At 42.8% G+C, this 12,644-nt stretch overlaps 1 protein-coding gene across 1 annotated transcript in view; it reads left to right on the top strand.

Moving 5' to 3' along the window:
- Positions 1 to 837: 837 nt before the first annotated feature.
- AR (androgen receptor) overlaps positions 838 to 12,644 on the top strand; it is a 194,227-nt gene continuing 182,420 nt past the window's right edge. Inside the window, exon 1 of the mRNA XM_010973649.3 lies at positions 838 to 3,613. Coding sequence (XP_010971951.2) covers positions 2,064 to 3,613 — 1,550 coding nt within the window. The 5' untranslated portion in view covers positions 838 to 2,063. The remainder of the gene's footprint in view (positions 3,614 to 12,644) is intronic.

The following is a 12,644-nucleotide window of genomic DNA, read 5'->3' as shown; positions in this document are numbered from 1 at the left end:
AAAGCAGTCCTATGTAGGTTCCGTTTCTTGAATAATATCATTTGCAAGCTTAAACTATGCAAAGGCAAACTGGAAAAGCAAACGCCTGTATATAGGAAAATGCCGGCAAAACCCTGCACAAAATCAAAGTTTCTATGCGCATGACAAGTGTTTCTGGTGTTTACGTGTTTGCCTGCTGTTCTGGGTGATCTTGCCTTTGTATGTCTGGATGGGTGAGAAGTGTGTGGTTAGAGGCAATTCCAGACAGGAAAAAAAGAAGAGAAGAGGAAAGAGATTACCTCTAGTTCCCAGGCAGACGGTTTCTAGAGCAACTGGCACCATGCAGTGGGGCCCAATCCTATGGAAAAATCTGAAAGGTTTCAACAAGTATAGGCTGGCTTGGCCATATCTTGTTCCTCAGTTTGTACAGAACCTCCGTTTGTGCTTCTGTCTGCCTGCCTTGAACATAGTCCTTCGCTGAACAAGATCCCCTAGCTCCCTTAAACTTCTATCGCCCCTACTCACTCCCTCCCCCCTCCCACACGGGCACAATGAACCAAATCTGGTAAGTACTGGCCTCCGAGAGCACGGTAGCCCTCAAAAAAAAAAAAAAAAAAAAAAAAAAAAAGCTTCGGATTAAAGCTTCAGCCCTGGCGCCTAAAACCAGGTCCAGGAAAGCAGGAGGTACTCAGAGAGCTGGGGTCTTCCTGGGCTAGAGCAATCCGCTCCTGCCCTCACCCACGCTGCGCCAGCACTTGTTTCTCCGAAGCCACCCGGCGTTAGCGCGCAGTGAGGGGAGGGGAGAAAAGGAAAGGGGAGGGGAGGGAGAAAGGAGGTGGGAAGGCGAGGAGGCCGGCCCGGCGGGGGCGGGACCCGACTCGCAAACTGTTGCATTTGCTCTCCACCTCCCAGCGCCCCCTCCGAGATCCCGGGGAGCCAGCGTGTTGCGAGAGCCGGAGGGTCCGGAGCGAGCCTGAAGGCAGAGAAGGCGACAGAAGGAAAGCGACCGAGCTAGCTGCTTCAGTGCGGGACAGGAGCCGAAGGGACGCACCGCGTCAACCTCAGCCGGCTCTGGCGACAGCCAACGCCTCTTGCAGCGCGGCGGCTTCGAAGCCGCCGCCCCGGAGCTGCCTCTCCTCTTCGGTGAAGTTTTTAAAAGCTGCTACAGACTTGGAGGAAGCGAAGAAAGTGCCGGGTAGGACTGAAGGCTGCCTTTGTCCTCCTCCCCTCCACCCCGCCTCCCCCCCAGGGTCTCCTCTCCTGCTGCTGCCTCCGCCCGCTCCTCTCTGACCCCTCACCCCACCCCCCAACCCCCAGTCAACCCAGCGCGGCCAGCCCGAGTTTGCAGGAGGTAACTCCCTTTGGCTGGGAGCAGGCGAGCTAGCTGCACGTTGCAAAGACTGCTCTGGGGAGCCAGGAGACCGGGGAGCCACTTCAGCACCGCAGCCAGAATCTGGCCGGTTAGGCGGTACGCAGGGCGAACCCCCAGGTTCCTCTCACTCCGTCTCCACCTCCCACTGCACGCCGCTCCCTACTCCCACCAGTTTGTGGGGCCAGAGATCAAACGATGAAAAGGCAGTCAGGACTTCAGTAGCAACCCCCGCCCCCCTCAAAAAAATATAAAAAGAAAACAAACAAACAAACAAAAAACAAAAAGCAACAGACAAAACCCAAACCCAAACCCAAACAAAAACAACAAAACCCAAAACAAAACAAAAAGAAAATAACCTGGTTCTTATTTGCACCTGCTTCAGTGGACACGGAATTCTGAAGGCGGAGAGTTTTCCTCCTCCCCACTCCCCTGCAAGATTTGAGCATCTTTTGAACCTACCCTCCAAGTGTTCAGGAACAGATTGTGAGCCTACCAAGGAATATCGTGTCCAGCGCATGTTCCCTCTTCACGAGACTTTGAGGCTGTCAGAACGCTTTTGAGTGGTTATTCCTGCAAGTTTCCTTTCCAGGAGCTTCCTGCAGGTGGGCAACTAGCTGCAGCGACTACGCATCGCAGCCTGTTGAACTCTTCTCAGCAAGAGAAGGGGAGGCAAGATAAAGGAATTAGGTGGAAAATTCAGCCAAGCTCAAGGATGGAGGTGCAGTTAGGGCTGGGGAGGGTCTACCCCCGGCCGCCGTCCAAGACCTATCGAGGAGCTTTCCAGAACCTGTTCCAGAGTGTGCGCGAAGTGATCCAGAACCCGGGTCCCCGGCACCCTGAGGCCGCGAGCGCAGCACCTCCCGGCGCCGGTTTGCAGCAGCAGCAGCAACAGCAGCAGCAGCAGGAGACCAGTCCCCGGCAGCGGCAGCAGCAGCAGCAGCAGGGTGAGGATGGCTCTACACAAGTCCAGAGCAGAGGCCCCACGGGCTACCTGTCCCTGGACGAGGAACAGCAGCCTTCACAACAGCAGTCAGTCCCCGAGGGCCACTCGGAGAGCGGCTGCGTCCCAGAGCCGGGAGCTGCCTCGGCCACAGGCAAGGGGCTGCAGCAGCAACGGCCAGCACCTCCGGGCGAGGATGACTCAGCTGCCCCATCCACGTTGTCCCTGCTGGGCCCCACTTTCCCGGGCTTAAGCAGCTGCTCCGCTGATCTTAAAGACATCCTGAGCGAGGCCGGCACCATGCAACTTCTGCAGCAGCAGCAGCAGCAGCAGCAGCAGCAGCAGGAATCGGTATCCGAAGGCAGCAGCAGCGGGAGAGCGAGGGAGGCCACTGGGGCTCCCATCTCCTCCAAGGACAGTTACCTAGGGGGCAGTTCAACCATCTCGGACAGCGCCAAGGAGTTGTGTAAGGCAGTGTCGGTGTCCATGGGCTTGGGTGTGGAGGCATTGGAGCATCTGAGTCCTGGGGAACAGCTTCGGGGGGATTGCATGTACGCCCCGCTCCTGGGAGGTCCGCCCGCTGTGCGTCCCACTCCTTGTGCCCCGTTGGCCGAATGCAAAGGCTCTCTGCTGGGTGATGGCCCAGGCAAGGGCACCGAAGAGACTGCTGAGTATGCCCCTTTCAAGGCAGGTTACACCAAAGGGCCGGACAGTGAGAGCCTGGGCTGCTCTGGCAGCAGCGAAGCAGGAGGCTCCGGAACACTTGAGCTGCCATCCACCTTGTCTCTCTACAAGTCTGGAGCACTGGACGAGGTAGCAGCTTATCAGAGTCGCGACTACTACAACTTTCCGCTAGCCCTGGCCGGACCCCCGCCCCCTCCGCCACCTCCCCATCCTCATGCCCGCATCAAGCTGGAGAACCCGCTGGACTATGGCAGCGCCTGGGCGGCCGCGGCGGCACAATGCCGCTATGGGGACCTGGCGAGCCTGCACGGCGGGGGTGCAGCAGGACCGGGCTCAGGCTCACCCTCAGCCGCCGCCTCCTCTTCCTGGCACACTCTCTTCACAGCCGAAGAAGGCCAGCTGTATGGGCCCTGTGGCGGAGGCGGGGGTGGCAGCGCAGGCGAGGCAGGGACTGTAGCCCCGTATGGCTACACTCGGCCACCTCAAGGGCTGGCGGGCCAAGAAGGCGACTTCCCCCCACCCGATGTGTGGTATTCCGGCGGCGTAGTGAGCAGAGTGCCCTATCCAAGTCCAAGTTGTGTCAAAAGCGAGATGGGCCCCTGGATGGAGAGCTATTCTGGACCTTATGGGGACATGCGGTAAGTTTCTCTTCCTTAAAATGCCCTTACGCCTGGAGTTAGTCCTCTCCTTCCCGCGCGAACACTCTTCCTGGGTGAGCTCAACAGGGTTCAATAGAAAAGGCCGCCCTAAATCTGGAGCCTTCCCTGGTCTCCTGGCCTACCAAAGATTCGACCTTCCCTCTCTGAATCCCCAGTGTGTGTCCCTGTCTCCACCGTTTTGAGCCCTGGGTGCTGGTGCAAGCCCTTCCAGATTCCTTGACAACCCCCTCCCCCGGCTTGTTAAAAGCTTCCCTGCCGCTTGGTAGGCCATGTCCCATAGGGTCCAAATTTAAATCCAATCGCAAGGGCCACATTCTGAAATAAAGCCCTCCATTACTTTTTCTTCTCCCCTCCCCCAAGTCTGATAACCTGGACAAGAAATATGGGCACTTTCTCCTCTTAAGTTCTGTTAGGGTTTGTCCCAGCCTGTGGCTGGTCTTGGCAGACAAGAAGCAAAATGACTGGCCCAAGCTTTTCTCAACCCGCCTCCTCCAAAGAGATGAAGTGGAGTACGGGGTTATGGGAAGAATGTGGTCTCTGGGTTCTGAGGGCTGCTGTGTGAAGAAGGGGTGAAGTCCCTTTACTGGCAACAACTGAGGACTTGCCACAGGGTTGGAGGTCAGCAGAGAGAATGCAGCCAGGCACGGTTAGAGTAGGCAAAGGTAGGGGAAAAGCAAAGGACAACTTTACTGGTAAACAATGGGCAGGATTTGCCCTCACAGGTGGACTATGTTGGAACTAAATGCTTGGGTTTATTTTCTCTTGTAAAGTGCTTATTTTCTCTGTGGATTTGTTGTAATCCACAGTTCCCTACTTCAAATTTGCATTAGATTTATAAAGAGGGTAACGTTCTTTTAATGAACAATTTAACCAGACTTAAGTCTGGCTTATAAAAGTGTTGGGAAAAATTTGTAAAGGATTTCCTGCTATTCCGGTGTGCTCAGAAATCTTTTGTGAGAGAGGAATAAGGCTCTTCAGTATATTCCTTCATTTTAAGAACATGCTTACATTTTAAAACATGATATGTTACCTCTAACAAATTGAGTAAAAACTGTTAGGGACCTATGATCGATAATCTTGTCCAGTTTTAATTAGGACACAAGAAAAGTGGCAGTCAATTTCGTCTTGCCTATTAATAATTCTTCCTTACCACAGTTAAGCTTTCTGGAGACCATGTTGAAGATATTTTTCCCCAGCAAACTAAGATATTAATTTATCTCCAGGAGAGAGGGAATACTGACTGAGGAACTAACTCCTCAGATCTGCTGGGTGCTGATGTCTTCATGGACTTGTGCCTTATTCTGTGTTTCCGTAGCTATTTTCTTTTATCTGTGACTTTCCCAAAATGTGTTAGCCTTAGCATCTTTGTATGGAGACCTAAATCCAACAGTTTGCCTCCTTTCACTGATGCTTCTATTCTTGGAAGGTTGATAGTACAGTGTTAAAAAAGAAAGAAAGAGGAGGATAGGATTTCATAAAATATTATTTTCAGGGCTATTGAAGAAACAGCTTCTAACCAGGCTTTACATTTTTTTTTAGATTTTTAAGATTTGGCTTACAGGATTTTCAAAGGGTTAATTTATATTGTCAGTCTTTTCCAGTTAACTTAAGGTTTTTTTTTTTAATTGCAATGTGGTTATACTGTGGAACAAAAGGTCTTCATTTTATAAGAACAGATTTACTTGCTAGAGTATAATTTTTTTCTAGGGCTGTGGCTAGTCAGTGGGACTCTCTTCTACTGTGAACTTTTAGGAGGGGGTTATCTAAGGTGCTTCATGACCTCCTCAGTCACTGGAACATTCCCTCTTCTGTATGCTGCCTCTGATCCCCAAGTAACTCAGTTAACAGGGAAGAGATGAATGAGTCCACATATTTGTTAAGACTTGTGTGTTTTCAAAGACATAAATTTTCAGGAAGTGGCTATAGAAAGCAAAAAGTTCTTCCCATCAGGTGTGCAGTAAACTAGGTGATTTTATGCCAGGTCTTCATGGAAAAACTTCTCTATTACAAAGACCTGCATAAACTAATGACCTCAACTAGTGAGAATCAGTTTTTTGATAATTTATCAATTTCATCAGAATTCAGCAAATCTCAATCTAAAAGTTGACATTTTCTTACTTTCCTTTTCTTTCCTTCACTTTGTAGGGGCACAATTTGGTGAAAGGGAAGGGATTTTTTTTTTTTTTTAGCCGAAGCTAGAGCTTCCACCCTCTCTGCATTGCATACATTATATGCCAACTTAAAAATCTCAACCTTCTAGAGACTTCTAATAATCTGTTGGATTCCGCCCTTTTCCAGTTGTGTGTGTATATTCATACCCATTATTTAATTGTATTTTTTTAACTTTAGTAATTTCTAGAATAACTCTGTGTTCTTATACATCTACAATGTTTCTGCTGAAAGGAGAGAGGTCTAAGGTGGTCTTTTATTTATTTTTACTTACTTCAGCATGTTGTTTGAACAGAAGGAAGAATAAAAAGTGATAGGGTTTGTGTGAAACTCTGATAATATTTTGTGGAACTGTCTTTTTTCAGAGTTCGAAGAAGACTACAATTTTGTTAATTGACCACTGTTCCTTTTGACAGAAGGCCTTAATATCCCAGCAAACAGCATAATGATATGACAAATATTTATTCTAAGAGATGAAACCAAGGGGAGCTTGTGCAGGAATTAGAGTTGGGGTTTAAATAAATTATCTATATGCAAAAAAGAATATTTAAATTTTTCTATTGGTAACTTGTTCTGGCTTCATAATAGGTAGTATTTTAGTAGTGCTTTGAAATTGGCAATTCCTGCCTTTCTCTACTAGTTATTTCAAAAGAAGTCATTTTATTAATTCCCCTTTCCATCTCCTCTCCCCTCTGCAGTTATCAAGCAGCTTTTTATGACTGTCTTGCAAGGAGCAGTTTGTCTGTTTTGTAAAGCAGAGTTTTGCTTTGTGACTGACGCTCTCTGTCCATAGGCCTACAGGGTCAATATGTTGGAAAGAAGCATCTTTTCTTCACTGTCAGCAAGTACTTGGTGAGCTCTGTCTGGGTACCAGTAATCAGAACCTGAGGACCAAATAGCCACCCTGAGTGATACCCCATTTGGAAATATGTGCAAGATGTAGCAATGATAGAATTCTTCTCCTGGTTGTCCACAGAGTATCACTCTCAGCTAGGACAAAGGTTAACATCAGTGAAATATATTTTTGAAGACGCTTGCATCTTTCCAGTTGCAGGGTCACTTATGGTGCCTTCATGCCTGTGCTAATTTTGCCTCATCAGACTTCCATTCTTTGAGCTGTAAACTTTGATATAATGTATTTAATTTGCTGGCACATTTATTTTTCTTTTTTAAGTGTTTTACCTCCCTGTAGTAATTTTCTCGTCTAGTGTAAGTACATGCGTTTAAAACAAAGAATTCTTTGGTCTCTACACTCTTACTGATAGTGTGGCTGCTTTTGGTGGGATTATGTAAGTTGGAGTTAGGGACATGGACAATTTTATCATCACTATTTTTTATGGTGATATCAAGACTACCAGTTTCATTTGAAACTCTGCTCAAGCAAAGAGCAGAATGCCAGCTGGGTGTAATAAACAAGGGGCTTATTTCATAACCAAGCCTGAAATCATGATTCTGAAAACAAACAAACAAACAAATAAATAAATAAAAATAAATCAAGTTTTGTGAGGTTTGTTGGAGAGGGAAAAGGAAACCTCTCCCTACCCCCTACCTCCACCATTTTCTCTTTGTCTGCAGCTTCCTCAAGTGCTGCCTGTCCCCGATTTTCTTTCATTCTACTTCTTTCATGCTTTTGACATTTAAATATAGACTCTTCTTTCTACTTTTCAGGATATTTTTCTCGTCACACCTGTGGCATGCTTCTAAAGATTTTTTTTTTAATCTGGAGAGTAATAGATCAGATCAACCCTAGCACCTCTCTTTTAAGACTAGATGACTTGAGGAGATTGCAAAATGAATAGCTGGGCTTTTTTTTACCTTGAGGTTAAAGCCTGATTCAACAGTTGCTGAGGGAGCTGAACTAGATGGCTTGAGGACTTGGCGATTTAATGGAGTATTTTGCTGGCTGCTGTCTCTGTCTGTTTCTTGATCTCTGTATCTCTCTCTCTACTGGCTATTTTGACAACCTTTTCTCAAAACCTGAGAATAACTGGACCCTCTCCCCACTGAGACAGCTATGTCTGGGTCGGACTTCTGCGCGCTTTCACAAGTAGTACCTAATAATCTGTGTGTGACAGTGCTTGCTAGAAATGTCCAGTTGGGCTAATACGGTGATACTGTATGTAAATTAATAATTTGAAAACAAAGAAAGGTATTAAAGAAATTATTCTACCTCAGAATTTGCCTGCCAGCATTCCATCAAGTTCTGATATGTTGAATTCAGAATAAGTTATCCTCATTCTAGATGCAAAGGTGACTTTTTTTTCCCTCATTGCTTGTAAAGTTCCATAGTCATCAGTATTGGTTGGCATTTGTCTTATTAAAGAGAATTATGAAATCTCATATTTACATAGTACAATTTTCAAAGATAAGACCCAGCGTCTTCTGGTTTATTCACTAGCACTCATGTAAGTTTGAGTAAGCCAGGAGGGTGCTTAGCCAACACCCCTTTGCTAGTTGAGGGAGTAGAAGTAGTTACATTTTCTATAGCATTTGTTTACTATGTAGGGAAACCTCCCTAGAGCAGCACTTCCCAACTATTTTTCTTGAGGTTTCCCACCTGAGAGATGGTGTTTAGATTTCTGCTCATTAAGGGCTACTTTCAGTGGCTGCTGCATAGAAACGTTAGGCTGTGATTTAGGCACAATTCCTTGCACACTTATGAGCCCCTTCTCTCTCACATCCGTTCTTGTGCCACCCTACAGGCTAAAGCAGGGTTGAGAGTGGCTCATCTAGATAAGCTTATAGCTCTAAAATGCTGATTACTTGAGAATAAAATTTCGATCATGCAATATCTCAGTTTTATTTTTTAATAACAGCTTTATTGAGACATAATTCACAATAGATAATGTAATTCAACAATTTAAAGTATACAGTTCAATAGTTTTTATTATATTCAGAGCTGGGCAACCATCATCACAATTTTAGAACATTTTAATCACTTAGCAGTCAAACCCCACCCCAACTCTGAGCAACTATCAACCACCAGTGTACTTTCAATCTCTGTAGTTTTGCTTATTCTAACATTTCCTATAAATGGAGCCACACAGTATGTGTCTTTTGTGATTAGCTTCTTTCACATACAATAATATTTTCAGTGTTCATCCATGCTGAAGCACATATCAATGCTTCATTCTTTTTACAACCAAGTAATATTCCATTATACAGATGTATCACATTTTATCTATCCATCATTTGATGGACATTAGTTGTTTCCACCTTTTGGCTATTATGAATACTACTATGAACATTTATGTACCAGGTTTTTTGTAAACATATGTTTTCAATTATTTTGGGTATGTACCTAGGAGTGAATTTTCTGGGTCATATGGTAACTCTGTGTACAACTTTTAGAGGAACTCCTAAACTGTTTTCCATAGTGGCTGCACCATTTTACAATCTCACCAGCAATGTATGAGGGTTCCAACTTCTCCACATCCTGCCAATTCTTGTTATTGTTTTTTTTTATTATTATAGGCATCCCAGTGCGTGTGAAGTGGTATCTCAAAGTGCATTTGATTTGCATCTCTCTAATGACTAATAATATTAATCATCTTTCTATGTGCTTATCGGCTGTTTGTATATCTTCTTTAGAAAAATGTCTGTTCAGATCCTTTGTTCATTTTTAGTTAGACTATTTGTCTTTTTTATTTTTGAGTTGTAAGAGTTTTAAAAATATATATTTTAGATACAAATCCTATAACAAATTATGATTTGTGAATATTTTATCACATTGTATGAGTTGTATTCTCAGTTTCTTGATGGTATTTATTGAAGAATAAACTTTAAATTTTGAAGTCCCATCTGTATTTTTGGATGTGACTTGTGATTTTTCTATCATATCTAAGAAGACTTTGCCTAATCTAAAGTCACAAAAATTTACACTTAGGTTTTCTTCTAAAGAGTTTATAGTGTTAGCTGTTAAATTTAGGCTTTTGATCAATTTTCAGTTAATTTTTATGTAGGTATCTATTCATCACAGCATCATTTGTTGAATCTTTCATGTTTAACTATCTTGGCACCCTTTGTGTAAAATCAGTTGACTATAAATGTGAGGGTTTATTTCTGGACTCTGAACTGATCCTGTACCAATACCACAGTGTCTTAATTACTGTAGGTTTTTAATAAGTTTTGAAATAAGGAAGTGTGAGTCCTTTAAGTTTGATCTTTTTCAAGATTGTTTTTCGCTATTGTAGGTCCTCTGAATATCTGTATGCATTTTAGGATCACCTTGTCAATTTCTACTAAGAAGCCATTTGGGACTCTGCTAGAGGTTGCGCTGAATCTGTAGATCAATTTGAGGAGTGTTGCCATCTTAACAGTCAGTTATAAGTCTTCTGATCTATGGCCATGGGATGTCTTTCCATTTATTTATGTCATCTTCACTTTTTTCAACAATGTTTTATAGTTTTAAGACTATACATTTTGCATTTCTTTTGTTTAATTAATTCATAAATATTTTAATTTTTGATGCTATTATGAATGGAATTTTCTTAATACCCTTTTAAAATTGTATCCTGCAACGTTGCTGAAAGTACCTGAGTTTTGAACACTTCTGGGACTCAAGAGGCAGAAAGTTTCTGCTATTGTGCTGAAAGCACATTTCATTTCATCCTGTCTGAAGGCCACATAAGGATACTATTCTCAACTTTCCTCAGCTGTAAATTAGAGTTGGTAATGCCAGCCCTTTTCTAGTTGAATAGAAGAGGGTCTCTAAATTTTTCAGGTCTTTAGAGAATAGTAAGAAAGAAACTTAAGGTTTATGTAGTTAGTACTCTTTTTAGTACTTAGATTTGGGTGCTATTAGCTAGGGGATGAGGAATAATAATTTCTATGCAGAAAACTAAAATGAATATGTAACAAACTCAAATTAGGCCAGAGAAATCACTAGCTGTAATTGACTTATGTTTAGTTTTGTGTAAACAGCTGGAGTCATAATTTTATGCTTTTATATGTTGTCCTTTGGATAAAGTAAATGCCATTGCTCCTTCTAGTGTGTATTTGTAAGTGAAGAAGTGGTTCATATACTCTTGTATAACTTGGGCTTCTTTTTAGGGATGCACTCCATAGCCATAAAGAAGAGATAAATTCACCTATAAAGAGTTTGAACTTTGGTCTCATTAACACTCTAGACTAAGGATCAAATCTAATCAGCTATAGCTATTGTGTCCTGAAAATGGTAAGCGAACTGCAGGCCATCAAACAAAAGTTCCTATTGTGACCTAGTTGTTTTTAGAGATGACATTAATAAACTGATTTTTTTTAAAAAAAGTATCCATCAATGAACCACTTTCATTAACCACCTGCTATATACCCAGCTGTGTGGTAGGAGATCAGGGTAAAGAGAATACAATTGAGGGAGAACCTTGAGATCACTGCCCTCAAGGAACTTATAGTCATTAAAACAAAAAATAAAAATAGAATAGCAACACCATGATGCCAGTATGATGAGATGCTGGATTGTGTGGTACATATTTATAAAATGTAGACATTCAAAAAGAAGTGGACCAACATAGGCTGAAGTGGTCAGCAGTATTACCTGTGGCTACATCTTATCCTTTATGTATTAGATGGGGACATGGTTTAACTCAAGCAATAGATTATAGGTCTTGATGGATATTTCAGACACCAGGAGGTGGTACTCTGCAAAGATAATGAAGAGTGAACTTGAGTAAGGGGTTAGAATCTATTTCTGCTTTTTCAATAGTGCTACCTCAGTCAAGTTAGTCACTAGTTTCTTCCTCAGTTTTGGCTATATGTTTCTGGGAATGTGTTTTCATGTCTTTGACAGTGTAAATCTGCAATACATGAGGAACTAAATAACATCCAGGGTGACTGATGGGTCCAAGAAGTTTGGCATGAGAGCCAATGAAGATTCCCAGTGTGGTGGTCAGATCAAGAATTATTATTCTGCTCTCAAACTTTCCGTTGATCATGATGGCTTGCTTTGAAGTTCTGTATAAATGGGGTTTCAGGGTGTTGGTTAAGGGAGGGAAGTGAGAAGCACGAATCAAATAATTCTGGGAGCAAAAGGAACGTGAAAACTTTTTTATAAGTGATAACATTTTTAAATGGCTCACTCTTAAATAAACAAATAAATAAATATTTTAAAAAATAAATAATTTTTAAAAATAAGTAAATAATTTAAAAAGAAATAAATCATTTTCAAAATAAATAAATAAATAAAATGGCCCACCCTTAATTATGGATTCTATTTTCTTTTCTTTTTTTAAAAAAATTTTTATTGAAGTACAGTCAGTTACAATGTGTCAATTTCTAATGTGCAACACAATGTCCCAGTCATGCATATACATACATACATTCGTTTTCATATTCTTTTTATTAAAAGTTATTACAAGATATTGAATATAGTTCCCTGTACTATACAGAAGAAACTTTTTAAACTTATTTTTATATATAGTGGCTAACATTTGCAAACCTCAAACTCCCAAATTTATCCCTTCCCACCCCCTTTCCCTGGTAACCATAGGATTGTTTACTATGTCTGAGAGTCTGTTTCTACAAGTTGAATAGGTTCCTAGTTTATGGAAGTGTAGTCCCATTATCTGGCCGCTAGGGGGGACTGCAAGTGTCCTGTGGTAGCTTTTACCTGGAAATGATTGGCCTCCTTTGGTCTTTGGTTGATTTAACCTGTCACAAGATAAACTGAGCCAGAAGCACCTTGTACCAGACAATAAATAAGCTACTGTGGTACTTGGTATTTTATCTGGGAGGTTCATTCCCAAAGTGCGAAACATTTTTAGTTACATTATTTGATGCCTCAATACCCATTTCTGAATGTGGAGCGGGGAAGAGTGACATTAGACATATCCCAGTAGCAATT

This window comes from Camelus bactrianus, chromosome X, assembly GCF_048773025.1.
Source record: "Camelus bactrianus isolate YW-2024 breed Bactrian camel chromosome X, ASM4877302v1, whole genome shotgun sequence".
In the NCBI taxonomy this organism is placed as follows: domain Eukaryota; kingdom Metazoa; phylum Chordata; class Mammalia; order Artiodactyla; family Camelidae; genus Camelus; species Camelus bactrianus.
Note: the sequence above shows the minus strand (reverse complement) of the source record. Positions and strands in the feature narration are given on the sequence as shown.